General features: G+C 48.2%; 1 protein-coding gene across 1 annotated transcript; it reads left to right on the top strand.

The window, feature by feature from the left end:
• The first annotated feature begins 1,502 nt into the window (after positions 1-1,502).
• LOC115660406 lies at positions 1,503-20,079 on the top strand. Its single transcript, XM_030581857.1, has 5 exons — positions 1,503-1,786; positions 4,779-5,141; positions 5,986-6,294; positions 13,520-13,615; positions 19,755-20,079. Exons 1-5 carry the CDS (start codon positions 1,735-1,737, stop codon positions 19,859-19,861), a joined length of 927 nt encoding a protein of 308 aa, XP_030437717.1. The 5' UTR covers positions 1,503-1,734; the 3' UTR covers positions 19,862-20,079.
• The last annotated feature ends 741 nt before the right edge of the window (positions 20,080-20,820 follow it).

The raw sequence follows: 20,820 nt of genomic DNA, 5'->3' as shown, positions 1-20,820 counted from the left end.
GACCAAGCAAACATTTCAGATCCAATCCAGATGAAATGCAATTTCACAGTGAACAATATTTTGTTCTGCTTGCTTTATGCCACTCTGATGTATCATTTTTTTGAATTGCAGACAGGTGCATTCTGCTGCCAGAGGAACTAGAATGTTTCATTTACACTTCTTGATCTTTATATTAAAATAGAAACTGTTGAAAAGCAGACCTCTACCCTCAGGTGCAGGAGGGGTGAGGGCTCTGGGCAGCACTTACCTTGGGGGGAGTCCTCGGAAGCAGATGGCATGTCCGGATCCTAGGCAGAGGCATGGCCAGGTGGCTCCATGTGCTGCCTCCCCCTGCAGGTGCCACTCCCGCAGCTCCTATTGGCCGCAGTTCCCAGCCAATGGGAGCTGCAGAGCAGGCACTATGGGTCAGAGCCTCTGCCTAGGGGCCACAGAGATATTCTGGCTGCTTCTGGGACCTGCGCGGAGCTGGGTAGGGAGTCTGCCAGTCCTGCCAGCACACACACACACCAACACCAGAGGGGTTCCTGGGCCACATGCTGCCACTCACACCCCCCCAGCACAAATGGGGGTCTCAGGACACCACCCCCAGGCACCCCCGGTACCCCGGGCCACCCCTTCTCCCAAAGCATTCAAGTTTTAGTCATGGATAGGTCACAGGCCGTGAATTTTTGTTTACTGCCTGAGACCTTTCCAGACTTTTATTAAAAATACCTGTGACTAAAACGTAGCCTTAATCATGAACCTTTCAAGTTCTGTAGGGCTGGGGAGAATATTCTGTCTGGCCTAGAGCCCGGGGAACACAAAGGTTAGAAGACAGAACACACAGCAACAAAAGAATGGAGGAGGAGAGCATATTCTGGTGACGAGGTGTCTGTTTTTTGGAAATTATTATATGTTATCTAGACAGTCATCTCAGAACAGACAAAACAATTCCACTTGCTCATTTCCTACTGTACGCATCTCCTGCCCTCTTCCCCCTGCAATGTCATTTCCAAAAAACATTCTTATTTCTCTTAGGCTACGTCTAGACTACCCGCTGTATCGGCGGGTTAAAATCGATTGCTCGGGGATCGATATATCGCGTCTCATCTAGACACGATATATCGATCCCTGAGAGCGCTTATATCGATTCCGGAACTCCACCAACCCCAACAGAGTTGTGGAATCGACAGGGGGAGCCGCAGACATCGATCCCGCGCGGTGAGGACGAGTGAGTAATCCGATCTTAGATATTCGACTTCAGCCACATTATTCACGTAGCTGAAGTTGCGTATCTAAGATCGATTTTCCCCCGTAGTGTAGACCAGCCCTTAGGAACAGCATCAACATATTCTGGATTTGGGTTTCGGGTTTTTGCAACTACTTTCAATTGGTTGCCACTCCCTCCATTTCCACTAGATGGCAAGACATACACAATTATGCAAAGTTTGATCTTCTCACCCTGAGCAAACTGTTCCTCTCCACTACACAGCCTTGTCCCCTGAATTCTTCTGTCTCGGGGAATTGCTCTCTCTGATTAACAATCAAGAAACTGCACGAGGCAGGTGTCACAACTCACTTTTTCCTTCAGCTTGTTTGCATCAGGCCTGATTTTGTTGGGGGCAGGAGGAGAAATGTGCAGGATCTCAGCATCTTTCAAGAGGGTTTCAAGCAGTTTGCAATGAGTGACCCATGGGCGTGGCTGCACTTGGCTTGGAGAAGAGCTCAAGGACTGGTTACAGTTTCGGATAAGACATGGCGTGGTTGCCATTTTCTCTCTACCTTCTGGGGACCAGGCTGTGTAGAGGTAAGAACAGAAGGCTGAGGGGTGACTTTATCACAGTCTATAAGTATCTACACGGGGAACAGGTATTTAATAACAGGTTCTTCAGCTTAGAAGGGAAAGATCTAACACGATCCAAGGGCTGGAAGGTGCAGCTAGACAAATTCAGACTGGATTAAGGTGTATATTTTGAGAGTAATTAACCAATGGAACAATTTACTGAGGGTTGTGGTAGATTCTCCACCACTGACAATTTTTAAATCAAGACTGGATCGTTTTTTAAAGCTCTGCTCTAGGAATTATTGTGGGCAGTTGCCTGGCTTGGGCTATACAAGAGGTTGGACTAGATGATCACAGTGGTCTCTTCTGGGCTTGGAATCGCTGAATCTTAGTGTTTTCTATTCCAGGGCAGCTTATCTGCGAGCATAGTCTTACCCTAGGAGAAGTTTTTGCATTTTCTTGCGAGCCCGTGATCATTTGTTGGTCTTGTGCATGGGCTGAAGCTGAAATCAAGCTGCGAATCAACTGCAAGCAATGTATCTTTGTGCAGAATTTCAGTCTTTTATCTCTGAGTTGGAAAATCTGTCCTGTGTATGCAGAATTTGATGTAGCCTCGTGTTCTAAGTACCATACTATAAGCAGGAACAATCTTCAAACAGAGGCGCATATTATAGCAACTGACAAGGTGTGACTACAACATTGCAAATGTTTTATCTTTTTCAGGCTGATTGTAACACACAGTTTATAGTACAGGCATTCACTTTTCACATGATGGACATGGTATGTATGCACCTGGGTTCCAATCCTACACAGACTTTCCTATGGGCTTGACTTTACACACCATGAGAATTCAGTCCAGAGATTATTCGCAGTGCATAAAGGCAAGCCTGCACCTAAGTCTTTGCCGGAGCAGGGCCTTGCGTAGTTGTTCTCTGGAAGGTGTGTCTGTGTGTTACCCTTCGCAAGCAGTGGACAATCTGTGAGAGGTTGAGAAGAACTTTCTGTTCAAAGTCTCTCTTTTGATTAGCTCCTAACTCTCTGGAGGAAAAAATCCTTTTGGGATTAAATGTCATATGTTTGGTTTCCACTAGCACTGGTTTAAAACCTTGGGGGGTGGGTGGAAATCCTGAGGAATACGTGGCATTTCTTTTTGTCAGAATTTCCAAATGTTAGAGATTTTCTCAGCAGTAAGAGGTGGATGGAACGTTTGAGTAAAATCCATTCAGTCGTCTGAGTCAGCTAAGTGGAGGAGGATAAAACACACACACACGTGTCTGAGTATTCTCTGTGTGTCTAATACCATTTATTAGATACTCTGTCTATATATTGCTCTATACTGTATGTGACAGTAAAGGGTGGAGCGTACAGTCGTAGATTTTAATTTTGGATTGGAAGCTCCTTGAGGTACGGACCTGCGCTACTTGCATTTGACAGCACAGCATCGTGCACATCTGTGGTGCATCAGAAATAAAAACATTGCACGGTGTCTGGTAGATGTATGGGCCAAATTCTGCTCATATTGAAATCAGCAGGCTGCAGAAGCAGAATCTGGTCTGTGTTTTAATTCTAAGGAGATTTGTGAGAATTGTTGTGGAGTAACTTGTTAGACAAATGATGGATTTCATTCTGCTTTGAGTATTTATATGGGCCTCATTACCCTAGTATCTGGGCAGCTGATAATTAAGGCTATGATTATTCATGGGTATTTTAGTAAAAGTAATGGACAGATCACGGGTAATAGACAAAAATTCACTGCCTGTAACCTGTCTGTGACTTATTCTATAAATACTGCTGACTAAATCTGGGTGGGGGGTCACTGCTGGGGGCACCCTGGAGGACTGCAGCTGGGGTCGTACTGGGGTGCTGCTCAGGGAACACCCTGGAGGGCCACTTCTTGGGGGGGAGGGCCAGGACCAGCGGCACCAGCTGCCGAGGGTTGCCAAGCAGCAGCTGCTCCAGCTGCCCCGGGACCACTGTTCAGGTGGTCCCCAGGGCCAGCCACACAGGCAACCCTGGGATCAGTCCCATTGGCTACTGCAGAAATCACAGAGGTCGTGGAAAGTCATGGAATCCATGACCCCTGGGACAGACACAGAGCCTTACTCATAATCTTTAGGGTATTTATCCTCATGACACGCTGGTGAGGTAGGGCTTTTATCCCCTTTTACAGATGGGTAACTGAGGCACAGAGAGACTTGCCCAGTGTCAGACAGGAAGTCTGGGAGGGACAGGGAAACAAACCTGGGTTTCCAGCATCCTAGTCTTTACTGTACAAACACGCTGCTGTTTGGTCTGCCTCTTAGATCAGCCTCGAAAAAAACCCAGTTAATCTCTTCAACATATTACCTGTGAGTTTTCTTAAACACCACTTTTCCTTGAGTTAGCTTTATCTGGGGGGAAAGATAGCTCAGTCTACTAAGCCCAGAGTTGTGAGTTCAATCCTTGAGGGGGACACTTAGGAATCTGGGGGGAAAAATCTGTTTAGGGATTGCCCCTGCTTTGAGCAGGGGCATGGACTAGATGACCTCTTGAAGTCCCTTCTAACTTTGATTGTCTATGACCTAGGATCTTCTTCTGCAACTTTCAAGCTACAAAGTACATATTTATCAACACAAGCAGTGGGAGAAATTTTTTTTTTTAATGGTCACTTTCTAGAGCCTACTGCTTTGTGCCGTGGAAAAGCACCTTGGGTGATGGGAAGATTCCCAGAGAACCAGCCCAGTGTGTGACACTGAAAATCTGCCAAGGAGCCATGTTAACATCGGGCAGCTCTGTCATGGAAGTGACATGGGGTATATTAGGCAAGGAAATCTGCGTGAAGTTCAGCATGTGGTCAGTGTCACACTACGTGGCAACTTACAGCAATGTTTGCAGCTGGATGGCGTGGGGTGGGGGCAACTGTAGCATAACCAGGTTCCCTGACATGGCTGCCTTTGCTGTGTAGACAGAGCCTCCTGGAGTTACTCCGGACTGAACGCTTGCGTCGGGACTTACTCCACACTCTCCTTTTCCTTAGCTGCGTCCACACAAGATCTGGGTCTAGATCAGCCTCCAGTTGTCAGAGCCCTCAGAGGGGAGTCTGTGACTCTGCCCTGCTCCTGTGACGTCTGTAGCTACCCTGAGTTCTACTCCGAATGGCGTTTCACCAGTGGGAACAGGGGCCCGGGCACCATCCTGGCCGTGAAGACGGCCATCAGTTCCAAACACCTGGACCCACAGTACAAGTTTTCTGTGACGCACCAGAGAAACTCAAGATCTCTGCTGCTTATTAAAAACTTGCAAATCAACGACCAGGGAACCTACGTGTGTACAATGATTAAAAACGTGCCGCCTCCTACAGTGATCTTGAAAGGGCCCGGGACTCAGCTTGAAGTCTATGGTAAGGATCATTTACATGGACCACAAATAGCAGGGGCCAGACCCTCAGTAGTCCTGGAACTAAGGCAATTTACACCAGCTGAGGACCTGGCCTCCAGGACCTAAATCCAGTTTATGTGAAACCTGTCGGCTGAGGGGGAGAATTTGTCTTGCGGCTCAGATGAGGGTCGAGAGAGAGCTGGGGTTTGTGTCGTATTCTTTATGGGTGAAATTCACCCCTGCACGTTGTACCAGCATAAAGTCACCGCTTAAATCCCACTTAAGAGCTGAGAGGACAGGCACCGACTTTCTGCTTTCCCTAGGGGTGCTCCACCCTGCCCCAAGGCCCCGCTCCCACTCCGCCCCTTCCCCTAAGGCCCCGCCCCCACTCCGCCTCTCCCCAGCCTCTCCCCCGAGGCTCCAGCCCCACCCTGCCTCTTTCTCCCCATGCTCTATCCTCTCCCTCAATTGCACTCCGCCCTCACTCCTCCTCTTCCCGTCCCCGCTCCTCACCCTTCTCTCCCTAGTGCCTCCTGTCCCCTGCCAAACAGCTGATCAGCAGTGAATAGGAGGCACTGGGGAGGAAGGAGAGGAGCTGATTGGTAGCGTGCACTGAACAGCTGATTGGCGAGTGGCTGTTGAGTGCTCAGCACCCACTATTTTTTTTTCTGCGGATGCTCCAGCCCCGCAGAACCCATGGAGTCGGCGCCTATGGCTCAGAATAGGGGTCTGCGAATCTCTGACACGCCAATGTACCTGAACAAATAAATAGCCACACAGATGCCTGTTGTCACAACAAGGCCCTCTAGATCTCCATTTTCCCCCGATCTGTAATCTGATTTACCTGGTTCTCTTCTCCTCTGCAGCTTTGCCCAAAGTCTGGCTCTTTGCTTCTCCCTCGGAAGCAGCTCTCCCCATGGCCCTAGTGACCTGTGCAGTGAGGGACTTTTATCCACAATCTCTGTACACCACAATGAATGCAACATGTGGGGGGTACGCGGCGCTGGTGGACAATGCTTCGGCTGTCATGACTGGTGATGGGACCTTCAGCATGACCCTACAGGCCTGGGTGAATGTGACCGGCTGCCAGAATGGGACGGAAGTGACCTGTTTGGTTAGACAGCTCACAGCTGAGACACGCAGGATTCTCTGGATACCCAGGGCAAAAAACAAAGGTAGGAGATCTGGCTATTTGTGGGATAATGGCCTATGTATCAATTCAGAGAAGGCTTTCCAGGTGTAGGAGCGTTGTGGGGGAATGTGCGAAGACAGCTGGGCTAGAAGCAGTCAGGGTGGAAGGTGCAGGGGGTGACCCAAGAGGACATAAAAGCAGCTAATAGAGGAAAAAGTTGTGTAGGGCAGAATGAGAAGCTTGAAATTGATGCATCGAGGGAGGGGGGAGACAGTGGAAGATTCCAAAGACTTTTAGAAAATGGTTTGACCGTGTGCCAAGTGCGGGATGGATGCATTTACTAAATCAAAAATAATAATTACTAAATTTGCCCCAATTGCATGTGCAAATTATGCACCTGTGCAGGCACTAGCGTCATCCAGGCTTTAATGGGATGTTGTAAACTTAAATATAGCGCTTCAGTCTGGAAACTTCAGACCTGCTGTTGTTGCAAGCAGGGGCAGCTTTAGGTATTTTGCAGCCCCAAGCACGGCAGGCAGGCTGCCTTCGGCGGCTTGCCTGCGGGAGGTCCCCGGTCCCACGGATTTGGCGGCAGCCTGCGGGAGGTCCACCAAAGCCGTGGGACAAGAGGACTTTCCGCAGGCATGCCGCCAAAGGCAACCTGCCTGCCGCCCTCGCAGCGACCAGCAGAGCACCCCCCATGGCTTGCCACCCCAGGCACACGCTTGGCGTGCTGGTGCCTGGAGCCGCCCCTGGTTGCAAGGAACAGCTGAGAGCTCTGTAGCTGGACATGGATTGCTGACTGGGCATTCAACAGCCCTTTATGTATGGCCAGTTTCACTGCTTCCGCTGCGGCGTTAATGAGGCTGAGTTGAATTAGTCCATTTCCCTGTTCACAAAAGATTTAAGCACATGTTTAAATCCCATTGAATTCACGTGCTTAAAACTAAGCATGTCGTGAAACACCACTGACTAATGGTGTTTAAGTATGTAGTTAAAGTTAAGCACAGTCTTAAGTGAATGGAGCTGGATGCTTTGCTTAACTGGGGAGGTAGGCCCTGATCCTGCACACATCAGTAACTCATTTGCGTGAGCATTTGTAGGTTTGACTCTTAGAGTTTGTCTACACGAGGAGTTATTCCTGATTCATTATGCCTGATTAGCTCCATATGTGGATACTCTGATGCCAGAATTAGAGTGCTTTATTATGAATTAGCTTAATCCATGAATTAAACTAATTTGGAATAAGGCATTGTTATTCTGGAATAAGAGTAACTCCATGAGTGGATAATCAGGAATAATCATCTTTAAATTCACACTCAACTTTATTCTGGATTCATTTTCATGTGTAGACAAACCCTTCATTTTCTGTGTGATTTTAGTCTTTTCTTTGGCAACAGGGAAGAGAGAAATATATTAATAAGTAGAAAAATGTGACTCTAAAACAACACCTGAAATTGTAATTTACCCCGACACTGCTCTTTCACTTGCTTTTTGTGAAACTGACTAGGTTTCAAATGTCCTTGTAAGCAAGTGGTTGTACAAATGACAGCCTGCTGTGACTCCGTATTTGGTCAAAAACGAACAACACCCCGACTTTGCCAAGTTCCACCGCTGGCCTCCGTCAGGGCTGTCCAGAGGATTCAGGGAGCCTGGAGCAAAGCAATTTCAGGGGCCCTTTCCATTAAAAAAAGTTGAAATACTATAGAATACGCTATTCTTGTGGGGACCCCTGCAGGGCCTGGGACATATTGCCCCACTTGCCCCCCCCCCCCCGGGGCGGCTCTGGCCTCCATTCTATTTTGCAGTCCCATTGATGTCCAGAGGAGGCTTTCCATTGATTTCAACTGGCTTTAAATAAGGCCTTACATTATTTTTAAAGCATATTTTGGCAACTGAGTTTTTTAGGGTTGTGGTTTGTTCGCAAGTTTGGCACATTTCAAAACCCAAGTTTCCATTTTCCTGTCCGTCCGGAAGCTGAACTGCAGCTTCAGTGTGGTCACTATTGTTAATTCTGTTTTACCTGTGTGATGAGCCACAGCCCGAAGGGTCTGAAATGTACTTGCAGGCTCATTGATTGCTGTATTAGAGCAGATCTCTGCCCGGTCAAATGTCCTGCTGTTCCCGTTCATTTTAGGCTTCTGGTGAGAGCAGGAGCTGTCTGTACCTAGCGCCATTTTCTAACAAAACCAAATAAATAAGTAACTTAATTTTACTTGAAAAGATGATGTGAAGATTGGACAACAGAACCAGAGACCACAGCCCAGCATGCTGACCAATACTGGCAAATTGGGGTGTTTTGGGCTGCTGTGTCTGTCGTCTCTTTTCCTAGATCGTGAGCTCTTTGAGTCTGGGCCATCTTTTTCTGCTGTGTTTTGTACAGCCCCTAGCACAATGGGATCCAGGGCTGGACTTCTAGCCACTACCACCATGCTAATAATTAATAATTATTATTATTAAGAATATGGCTTGCATAAGTCCCTTACAAAGCTAATGGTTTACTCTTTACCTTCTCCTCCCCGCTCAATCTCACTTCTCTCTTTTATCCTCGTGGTGTTGTCTCGTGGGATGGATAGATTGCAAACGCATTAGGGCAGTGTCATGGTATAATTCCCCACTCTGAACCTTAGCGTCCAAAAGATGGGGTACTAGCATGAATTCCTCAAAGCTCAATTACCAGCTTAGAACTTGTAGCGCTGCCGCCAACCAGGAATTCCAGTGCCTGGTACACTCTGGTCCCCCCCAAAACCTTGCCCGGGAACCCCCAAGACCCAGTCCCTCTGGATCTTAACACAAGGAAAGTAAACCCCTTCCCCCACCATTGCCTCTCCCAGGCTTCCCCTCCCTGGGTTACCCTGGAAGATTACTGTGATTCAAACTCCTTGAATCTTAAAAACAGAGGAAAATTCACCTTCCCCCCTCCTTCTCTCTCCCCCTCCCAGACTCTCCCTGAGAGAGAAAGTAATCCTAACACAGAGAGAAATTAGACTCTCTCTCCCCCTTCCCTCCTTTCTCCCCACCAAGTCCCTGGTGGATCCAAACCCCGTCCCCTGGGGTCTCACCAGAATAAAAAAACAATCAGGTTCTTAAACAAGAAAAGCTTTAATTAAAGAAAGAAAAATACAGTAAAAATTATCTTTGTAAATTTAAGATGGAATATGTTACAGGGTCTTTCAGCTATAGACACTGGGAATACCCTCCCAGCCTAAGTATACAAGTACAAAGTAAAACCCTTTCAGCAAAATACACATTTGAACTCCTTCCAGCCAAATACACATTTGCAAATAAAGAAAACAAACATAAGCCTAACTTGCCCTATCTACCTAGTACTTACTATTCTGAACTTATAAGAGCCTGTATCAGAGAGATTGGAGAGAAACCTGGTTGCACATCTGGTCACTCTCAGAACCCAGAGAGAACAACAACTGAAAACTAACAGCACACACAAAAACTTCCCTCCCTCAAGATTTGAAAGTATCTTGTCCCCTGATTGGTCCTCTGGTCAGGTGACAGCCAGGCTCACTGAATGTAACCCTTTACAGGCAAAAGAGACATGAAGTACTTCTGTTCTATTAACCCTTGACTATCTGTTTATGACAGGCAGGGTCTCTCTTTAACATCTGTAAACACTGCAGACTAGTGAACATTCTCTCCGGTCAGGGAAAGGAAATCAAGCTTGATAGGAAAAATAGCCCCCCCTTGTTGATTCAGAGTTTCAGAATAAGAATAACCTATATCCCCTTGACCTTTCAGGCCCAAGGCCTTTAGCTCAAAACTATGCTAAATAAAAGCAAGAGTTTTAACTTCTGATAAATTTGTTTATCAGCATACTGAGCACTGGGGCATGAAGAAACTGGGGTGTGAAGAAACTAGGTATGAAGAAACGGGGTATGAAACACTGACAAAAGAGGAACTGGGAGGAGGACAAGGGGTCCCTTGGGTGCCAGCTCAGCTTTAGGCAAGTATAGTGTGGCAAATATTGCTTACTTAAGGTAACCGCAAAGAGGGGTTACAAAATGACCAGCGCAACAACTGCCAGAACACATGAAACATGTTGAAATAGCTTGCTGATTTGCAATATTTTATGCCAGATACGGTAAAGTATTAATCTTAAATTGCAGTGTTAGCAATAGCACCCAAATATGAGTATGTTATGTGTGACGTTTTGCGGTTTTAACCTTTATAAGCTTGGTAAAATTGTAAAGGGCAGAGCAGCCTGCCTCTTGCGTGGGGTCTATGCTGTCTCTCCCTGCATATACGCTTGTATGAAATAAAGGTGCCTCAGGCTGTCTGATCTAAAATCAACCGTGTGGTCGATTTTCCACAACAAGCTCCATGTGTAACCCACACACCTCCTGGGTGTGGTGTTTTGTCCCATCTAGTGGCACTGAGGCCACTTAGAGAAATTAACGAGTCTGCTTTACAGCCTTAGCTAACAGCCCTGTGGCTTTTAGCTCATGCCATAGAGGCTCATGCCCTGAGGTCCCACGTTCGATCCCGCCCACCGATGACTGGGGTCGGCCTGTGTTACACGTGCACTACTCCTCTCCTCGAGGCTTGTTTATTTGACCACAATACAGCTACCAAATCAGCTCAGCTGAAAACCCCGGCAGTCATCCCCAGCTGCTTTCCTGGAATTGGGAGTTTTGTTTCAAAACGTTGCTAGATTTATCTTTTTAAAGGGTGAAAACACCTAAACATTAAATGAAAAGAACAAAAATAATTGTTTGGGGTCAAACGAAACATTTTGTTCCACCCGAAATGAAACATTTGCCATGTTTCATTTCGGCTTCTGAACCGAAAAGCCAATTATCGCTCTGCTCTAACTGTACGTACTCAGCCTGCTGGCTTGCCTTGTGCACAGTGTGCAGAGAGCCAGCCAGTGTGTGTTGCAGTGGGTTGGTTTTGCGTCAGACACACACAGCCATGCAGCGTACTGGGATTTCTACAGTGCTGTGAGAGCACTCCCTGGCCTCCTCTCTCCCCCAACCCATCTTTGTCATTTTCAAGATAACCTGCTCAGACACTGCAGCAGCTGAACACGGTCTGAGCAATGCCACGGGCGTTATCTTCACACCTACCGAGTGACCACAGAGCAGAAAAGAGTAAGGAGGAAGCGTGTGGTTAGGGGCCCAGGTTTGTACCAAACTGCTCATTCTCTGTTCTGCGGCAGAAGCAAACACTGTTGAGTATTGGCTGGATATTCACCCTGCTCTGAATTCGTCTCTGTACACATCTGTGTTCACTCTGAATGGCTTCTATTAAGGGAAGCAATCAAACAAGCTAGAAAGAAGTGAAGTCTCTATGGGAGAGGGAGAGCACAGCGTGTGTGTTTCTGTAACAAACTGCATGCCCTCTGCCTTCCAAAATGGCAGCTGCCTATGCAGGCAGGTAGACACCTTAGTAGTTTAAAGGCACAGTAAAGAGAAAAGAGTCATAACAGCTATATGGCTACGTACGACACAAACCCTCTTGATGCATGCAGCAGAATTCTCATGGAAGTTAAGATGTACACCTGGGACTTCCCATTGTGATGCGTTAGGGATGAGTATGACATGAAATTACTAAGTTCAAAAGTTCCAGACATGTGGAAATATCCATCTTTTAGCTAGTACAGTTTCTGAAGTGCTAGTTTATCTGCTCCACCCTGAATTGTAGCTCTGCCTCAGGGTTTATAACTTAACCCTCCCCCACACACACTTGTTATCTTGCTTTTTGTGTTTTAGCATTGACTTAGGAAATATTTAGTACCGGTCTTTGCACTAGCCAGCGATGACTGACCCCACTCTGATCCTTAAGAGGCCTGATCCTGTATCAGCAGGTTTGGCATATCTAGGCCAGTGGTCTGACCCTGCACCTATACCAGTGAATGTTCTTCCATGTGTGACAAAGTGTGCAAACCCTGCCCTGGAAAGGAAGAGGTTAACGAGCTACTTCAGGCCCACGCAGCCCCACCTGCTGTCCCTGGAGTTTAAAGGAAGAGCAAACAGAACAGAGCAGAGGGGAACTGACCTATGCCCTCAGCTCCTCCTGCGAGAGGTTCAGCTGCCTGGGCCACTGCCTTTTGGGACTCTACCCGATCTGCTGTGGGAAAGGTCGCTCCACACTCAGAAGGGCTCAGAGACCTCTGATTTATTTTATTTAATGTCTTCAGTTTGTCCTTTTGGAGCAGGGGAATGGCAGGAAGCAATCCAGGGAAGGAGAAGCACAGCACCTTTGGGTGCAAACCTTTGCTGATTACCACAGGGCCCTGGATTGGAACGCAGTGGAGAGGGTGGGCTCGGGTTCCCCTACTAACCCCTGGGGGTGCCGAGGGTCACAAGACTACCCTAGGATGAGAGAACCTGGATGGAATCAAAGCCCCAAAACCAAGAGGGCAGAGACCTCAAAACATAGACTCAGGGGAGGCCTATTGACCCGCTTGGCAGATCCTAGGATTATCAGCTGCTGGACTCTTTGCATATCCCAAGAGGAGCAAGTCACTAGCTAACTGTGGTCGAGCCTCAATAACTAGCATCCCATAAGCAGGGACTGAAGCCAGTGGAGGGCGAACAACTAGAGGCAGACTCGCCATGATGCCATGCCCAGACACAAGAGGGCACCCTGGTGGTGAACTGCCTACTACACCACACGACAGGTAATTAAGCTGTGGAACTCCTTGCCACAGGATGCTGTCAAGACTGAAAACATAGGAAGGTTCAAAAAGGGATTGGACGTTTGTATGGCTAGCAAGAATGTCTGGAGCTGTTACAGTTAAAGCTAATGTACATTTTGGGAGATTAAACCTCATGCTTCAGGGTTTAAGACCAATTCTAACTAAAGAGATTAGGAGAAAACCTAATATGGGGGGGCATATTGTCCCACATCTACCCAATATAGGGTTCCATGGAGTGTCCTCTGAAACATCTGGTGCAGGCCTCAATCAGAGACAGGCTACTGGATGGTCCCAGTCTGGGTGTTCCTCGTCTTTGCTGTGGTGTTGCCCTGCCATGTGCAGATGTTGGCTCGCAGTGAGGGAACACCGCAATGCCAGCAGGGCCATAGGGAGTTGTGCTGTGTTTACCGCATGATTCCTAGGGTTACCATTCATTGAGAAGGTCTTTGCTCAGCAGTGGGAATCCAGATGCTATTGTTTCTTACCTGCACCTGTTAAGGCTCTGGCATGTTAACTCCTTGCTTCCCATGCAGTATAAGATGTTGATGATGATTACTCAGCAGGGATCAACAGTGATAAACAAATGCATTTCTCTTCTCTCCTCTGTCTCCAGCAGCACTGTTACCTGTGCCGATCATCCTCATCAGATTTATTTTTGGAGGAGCTGTGGTTCTTTGGCTTATTTTCCTGCTAGGCTGCTTCATGAAAAGTAAGTATCCAGGAAATGGAGGCATTTGATGCTGATCAATGTAGCGTTCAACAAAGCATCTCAGGCTTGGCAAATGCCCTGACATTTCTCGTGGTGGCATCCAGGCTGCCAGAGCTGGGTATAGGCAGACTCCTCAGTGCCGAGATCACTGGGTGGAAAGTTCTGTGTGATGCAAAGCAGACTAGGGCCGGCTCAATGCTGCACAGTTTGATTGACGCTGGGTGTACAGCTGCGGATTTTTGTACATTGCTTGGGCGCATGCACGCTGGGGTGCTTGCATCACCGCTGTGCTTACTCACCACGTGTGGTTGCATCAATGTAAAATGCTGTGCACACCCGGTAGGTGTCCTGGTATATCCCACTGCGCAGTGCCTTGTGGGACATTAGTGTACTGCTCTGATACCATAATGGTCCCCTCTGTACTCTGGTTATAGTTGTAGTTGTTGTGTATATAGTGTTAGGTTAGTGGGTTGGAAGGGGTTTCATGAGACCCGAGCGTGGCCTCATGCCCAAGGCTCTGGGTTTTAAGCCTTGTTCAGCCTCCTCTAAGCCTAGCTAATGGGCAACCCCCCCGACTCCTGCTTGAAGTGCCTGGCGTGTCTCAGCAGGCTGAAAAGTGGAAGATTTGTAAAGCTTTCCAACTCCGGACCAAGAAAGAGCGAGACTTTCCATTAAAGCAGCTCTCAATGGAGGTGGCTCTTAGCCCGATTCTCCGGCGGCATGCCGAGACCTGGCACCAGGCGCTTCGGTGCGCAGCACTACGGTGTCAGCAGCAGGTACTGGGCCATGGACGGATCTGCCTCAGCAGTCGACGGCACCTCAGAGGCCAACCTCGGAGTCTGGTCCAGCTACGGAGCGACCAAGCGTACAAGCGCCGACACCGGCACTCTTGACCCCAGCACCGGGAAGAGCTGTTGAGTCCAGTGTGCACAGGCTCCCCGACATGTACCGTGGTTGAGCCCCGGCTTCCATCAACTCCGAAAACTTTTGCAGCAGTATGAGATCTCACTGCCCTGATGGACCCAGCATCGCCGCAGACCGTGGTACCACCTCCAATTTGTGCAGTACCATCTAGGGGCAAGGTGGCCCTGGTACGTCCAGTAACTCCTCCGGCAGAAGCATGGCACCAGTCCCGGTTCCAGATTCCAGCCTGCTCCCGGCGCTGTTCACAGTCCCGACGCCGTTTTCCCTCACGTCAGTCGTACTTGCATCCTCGGTTGTACTCACAGCACCGCTCCGGCTCACGATGCGTCTCTGACTCACGGTACCGATCGGATTCCCAACGTTGATCCCGGCACCACTCAGAGTGCCGATCGCCCTCCCTGAGACAATCATGGCACCGCTCTCGCAGACGGTCGTCGTTGCGGTCAAGATCCGGATCCCAGTACCGACCCAGACCTCAGCACCGGTCTCGGTCCCAGCACCGCTCCCCAACACTCAGTGACACCACTTACCGGTGACTCAGTACCGGTCTCCACCGCTTCCTGGAGAATCGATGCAGTCACGTTCAGCACCACCTTGGCCCTCATGTTCTGCCTTGTACTCATCGCAGTCCGAGGGGAACTCGCATCCAGGCTTCTCTGCTCCTGACCAGGGTGAGGGTGATGCTGGACGCTGTTAGGGTATAGATATTCAGGCCTGTCTGCAAAGGCCTATACTTTAAGAATTTAGGTGTATTCTTATCACTTAGCTAGTTATAGAGATATAAAAGAAACAATCAAAATCACTGTCTGCCAGTGTAAGGGCCTTCTCTTACCATGACAGTCTGACGCCTGGTTCTCAGACTAAGGCCTTCGGCTAAGCAGCAGAGGCAGCCGTAAGCTGGGAAGTGTATGGTCACATCCTCACTTCTCAAACTAGTCACATTGAAATAAGGTGCTGTTGGGCTGTTAGGAATACAATCCTGTCCTGATATTCCTGTCACCTCCAGAGAAAGGGAAGAGCCTAGATGTAAAAGGAAACTTAGTTTGATAGTAGCCTGTCTGGCAAGAATTCACTTATCAATAGCTGGGATGTAAAACCCTTATTTCAGTGTTGTTCTATCACTGTAGTCTCCACTTCCCTGTTGTTTGGCTGTATAATCTGTCTGGTTCTGTGATTGTTTCTCTCTGCTGTATTATTAATTTTGTTGGGTGTAAACCATTTAAGGTGGTGGGATACAATTGGTTAAATAACCATGTTACAGTATGTTAGGATTGGTTAGTTAAATTTCAGTAAAATGACTGTCAAGTATCAGAGGGGTAGCCGTGTTAGTCTGGATCTGTAAAAGCAGCAAAGAATCCTGTGGCACCTTATAGACTAACAGATGTTTTGGAGCATGAACTTTCGTGGGTGAATACCCACTTCGTCAGATGCAATACCGGTGACTCAGTACCGGTCTCCACCGCTTCCTGGAGAATCAACGCAGTCACATTCAGCACCACCTTGGCCCTCACGTTCTGCCTTGTTCTCATCGCAGTCCGAGGGGAACTCGCATCCCGACCGATTGGCGCCCGACTGATTACAGAAGTGGGTATTCACCCACGAAAGCTCGTGCTCCAAAACATTTGTTAGTCTATAAGGTGCCACAGGATTCTTTGCTGCTTTTAGTAAAATGATTGGTTAAGGTATAGCTAAGCAGAACTCAAAGTTTTACTATATAGTCTGCAGTCAATCAGGAAGTAAGGGGGCGGAAAATGGGAACAGAGACTGGGGGTGGGGGTGGGGGAATTGGGATTATGTTGTGCTAAAGGGGGAAATGGGAACAGGAGATGGGAACAGAAACAGGGACACAGGCAAGGCTCTGTGGTGTCAGAGCTGGGAAGGGGGACACTGAGGAAGGAAACTGGAATCATGCTTGCTGAAAGTTCACCCCAATAAACATCGAATTGTTTGTGCCTTTGGACTTCGGGTATTGTTGCTCTCTGTTCATGCAAGAAGGACCAGGGAAGTGAGAGGGTGAAGAAATAAGTCCCCTAACACACCTAACTGCCCTCTCAGCTTTCCACTGAAGGGAACATGGTCGCTCTGTCTTCTCCAACCCGCTGGTCGTTAGATTTCTGAAGGGTTTGGACTGCTTCTACCCACAAATCTGACAACCAGTCCTGGCGTGGGACCTTAACCTGGTCCTTTCCAGGCTCACAGAGCCCCCATTCGAGCCAATGGCCACCTGTTCGCTCCTCCACCTCTCTTGTAAGACAATCTTCCTTGTAGCCATCACTTCAGGGAGACGCATGTCTGAGATCAGAGTCCTCACGTCAGAACCACCATATACGGTTTTCCACAAAGACAAGGTGCAGCTTTGCCCCCATCCTGCCTTTCTTCCCAAGGTGGTGTCAACTTTTGGTGTGAACCAGGACATTTTCCTCCTGGTCTTCTATTTGAAGCCGCACGCTACACAGCGGGAACAACGGCTCTTGCCTTCTATATTGAGCGTACAAAACCATTCAGGAAGACGACCCAACAATTGGTTGCAGTGGCCAACTGGATGAAAGGCCTCTCGGGCTCCTCACAGCGTATTTCCTCCTGGATCATGTCCTGTATCCGTGCTTGTTATGACCTGACTGGGGCCCCAACCACACACCTCAGTGCCAAAGGGGGAAGGGATAGCTCAGTGGTTTGAACATTGGCCTGCTAAACCCAGGATTGTGAGCTCAATCCTTGAGGGGGCCAGTTGGTGATTGGTCCTGCTTTGAGCAGGGGGTTGGACTAGATCATTTTTCTGAGGTCCCTTTCAACCCTAAAAATCTATGATTCTTCAGGTGCTTTCCTGGCACAGGTGCTAATTCAAGAGATTTGTAGAGTTGCTACTTGGTCATCAGTGCATACTTTTGCCTCCCACTCTGCAATAGTCCAGAAACGATGCTGTATTTGGCTCAGCAGTTCTGCACTCTGCGATATCTCGCTCCACTTAGGTAAGGCTTGGAAGTCACCTAATTGGAATTGATATGAGCAAGCACTCAAAGGAGAAAAGACGGTTACTCACCCTTGTAACTGTTGTTCTTCGAGATGTGTTGCTCATATCCATTCCAAACCCACCCTCCTTCCCCTCTGTAGGAGTAGCTGGCAAGAAGGAACTGAGGGGGTGCCAGGTCAGCTGGGGTATATATCCAGCGCCATGAAGGCGCCACTCCAGGGGACTCCACAGCCGATCCACTGGATGTTGCTAGGGTAAAAATTCTCCAACAATTGTGCACACGGCACGCGCACACCTAATTGGAATGGATATGAGCAACACCTCTCGAAGAACAAGAGTTATGAAGGTGAGTAACTGTCTTTTTTTTCTGCATACAAAAGCCAGGGTTGCCCAGGTCCCCACACCACAGGGGGCCATGCAAAGCTAAGTTGCTCAGCCTGCGGCTGCAGCCCTGGGTGGCAGGGTTTGGGGCCCTGTGCCCCAGTGAGTCTAAGGCCAGCCCTGCTTGGTGGACCCCCTAAAACCTGCTTATGGCCCCCCAGAGCACCCCGGACCCTTGGATGAGAACTGCTGATTTAAGCTAACTTCAGCCATACCCGGAAGAGTGTTAAAGGATTTTATGATGAACACATCTGAGGTATATACAAGACATGGTGTCAGGAGTAAACTGAGAACAGAGACAAGAAGGAACAAAGCACCAAAGGTTGCAGTATCTCATCAACATGCCTCTCTTCGATGCTCCAGAGCACTTCAGCTTTGACAAACCTTCAGAACGGACACACTGGAAGCAGTATTTTGCAAGATTTTGCATTGCTATCAAGCTGCACGAAGAAACTGGAGAGATCTAGGTATTGTCTTTAAGTTATGCTATCGGAAAGCAGGTAAAGCATATCTTTAAATCTTTGACTTTACTGAAGACAGTTACAAAGATGGCTATGAACGGGTTCTGGCTATGTTTGCTGCATACTTTACACCTCAGAGAAATGTGGTGTATGAAAGAGAATGTTTTCTCCAGAAAATTCAAGAACTGGGCTGGGAGTGGGGGGAATGTTGAATGTTTTATAAGAGTTCTGCATGTATTGGCTGAAAACTATGATTTTGGGGAATGCAAAACACGAAAATATCAGAGACAGGCTGGTTATTGAGTTAACAGATGAAACCCTTTCACAGCAGCTACAACTGTAGAGAGATTTAACTCTAGCCTCGGCTATACAGAGAGCAGTCTGAGATGATGAGACTGCAAAACCCAGGCTAAGACGGACCAGTTCCAGCCTGTGTGCACAAGAAGTGGAAAAAGTCATATCCCAAGAGATGATGCATGTCCAGCCAGAGACGCAAGGCGTAATACATGCATGAAATATGGACATTTTGCAGCTGTTCGCTGCACCAAAACAGTCAGGGAGTTGACTCATATTACAGACAGCTAAGGGCCATTGTTTCTGAAGTCTATCAGAGTCTGCCTAGAGAGTGAAACTGAATAATCCTGGCAAGACAATTGACTCAAGGGTTGATGTGACAGTCATCTCAGAAAGGACTTACAGTCACCTTCAACCCCCTCCCCGAGCAGAAGCCACCTGACACAGCTCTGACCAGCCCTGGAGGTAAACTGAACTGCCAGGGCCAGTGCATCACAGAAATAACTTAGAAAGACAAAAGCTTTGCATTGCATGCAGGGTTGTTGTAGCCATGTCGGTCCCAGGATATTAGAGAGACAAGGTGGGTGGGGTAATAGCTTTTATCGGACCAACTTTTGCTGGTGAGCAAGACAAGCTTTCGAGCTTACACAGAGCTCCTCTTCAGGCCTGGGAAACATACTCAGGGCATCTCAGCTAAATACAAGGTGGAACAAATTGTTTAGCATAAGTAGTTAGCATATTTCAAGGGACCAGACAAGGTGAGGTGGCCTAACACCCCTTCAGTCATGGGGGAAAGGAAGGGGGGGGGACGATAGCTGCCGGGGGTTGTTAGTGGGTTACAAATTGTTGTAATAAGCCATAAATCCAGTGTCTCTATTCAGTCCATGATTTTTAGTATCTGGCAAAGTTATGAATTTAAGCTCCCGGGCTCGTTTTTTGAAAGTGTTGTGCAAGTTTCCTTTGAGGATGAGGACTGAGAGGTCAGATATAGAGTGATCGCTTATAGGGTGATCAGAGATAGGGGTGTTCGACTTTTATCATTTTCCTGTGTGAGTTCATGCGAAAGCACAGTGATTGTCTGGCTTCACCCACGTAGTTGTCTTTGTAGCAGGCCTGCCCGGACCAGCTATGGCACTGAGTTCCTTGCACACCACTTCACGCCCCGTCGACCCCCAGGCCGGAGGAGGCGGAACAGATATCCCAGAACTGGAGTAGGCAACTGCACAGCAGAGCAGGAGCTCATGGAGCGGTTCTCTGAACTGGTACAGCACAGCCACCACTGGGCTACCACGGCAACTAATTGGACCTGTGAGATGGGTAGTGCTCAGACTATGAGAACTGAGCCTCAAGAAGCCGGCCAGTTATTACTTGGAACTATGGGACTGAGGACGGGCCAGATTTTAAAGGTATTTAGGCACCTGACTCCCATTGAAATCAAATTCCTAGTGCAGCGCTCTGGCTCACTCAATTTCTTGTATGTAAAATATTTATCTGTAGGTTTTCATGTTTCTTTTGACTTCTCTTTTCGCTAACGCAAAAGATCCATCCAGTTCCATATTCCCCAGGCCCCTGAGTGCTGATGAGTGGAGAAGACCCACCTGCAACGGTGCCCTGCCAGGGTTTATTTTAATTTCCCCGAGCCAGAAATAGGAGCCGGGTGTGAGCTGTCATTCAGTGTATTTTAGAGAAGGGCCCTTGGACAGGCTGAACCCAGCCCTTGTTGCGGCCCTTGATACCTGACAGGTAGGTTGCACACAGGGCCGGCTCCAGGCAGCAGCCACCCAAGCATGTGTTTGGGGCGGCACCTTGTAACAGGTGGCCAATCTTGGGGTGGTGGGGGGCTGTGACGTTATTGATATAAACTGGGACCATATAGAACATGGGTTGCAACCAAGGTCCTGTAGTGGCACCAGATCTTATGTAAAGGGGGTCATGTAAGGTGTCTAAGACCAGGGTATGGGACACTGATTATGATTATGCTCTCTGTATGTCTGTATCATTTTGTAGTTGAAGTTATGAATATTGGCTGTATACTGTCTATATTTCAAATTTGTGCTGTGTTACTGGGAAAGGTCCCAGACAAGTGTGTGTTAGCTCTGCTTAGCCTGCTTGATGGCCCATTAAGGACCATCAGCTACACAATTGACCCACTGAGAGGAGGCAGATGCACCTTG

Source organism: Gopherus evgoodei, chromosome 1 (genome assembly GCF_007399415.2).
Source record: "Gopherus evgoodei ecotype Sinaloan lineage chromosome 1, rGopEvg1_v1.p, whole genome shotgun sequence".
Classification (NCBI taxonomy): Eukaryota; Metazoa; Chordata; order Testudines; family Testudinidae; genus Gopherus; species Gopherus evgoodei.
The sequence above is the reverse complement of the archived record's forward strand: the minus strand, read 5'-3'. Positions and strand labels throughout refer to the sequence as shown.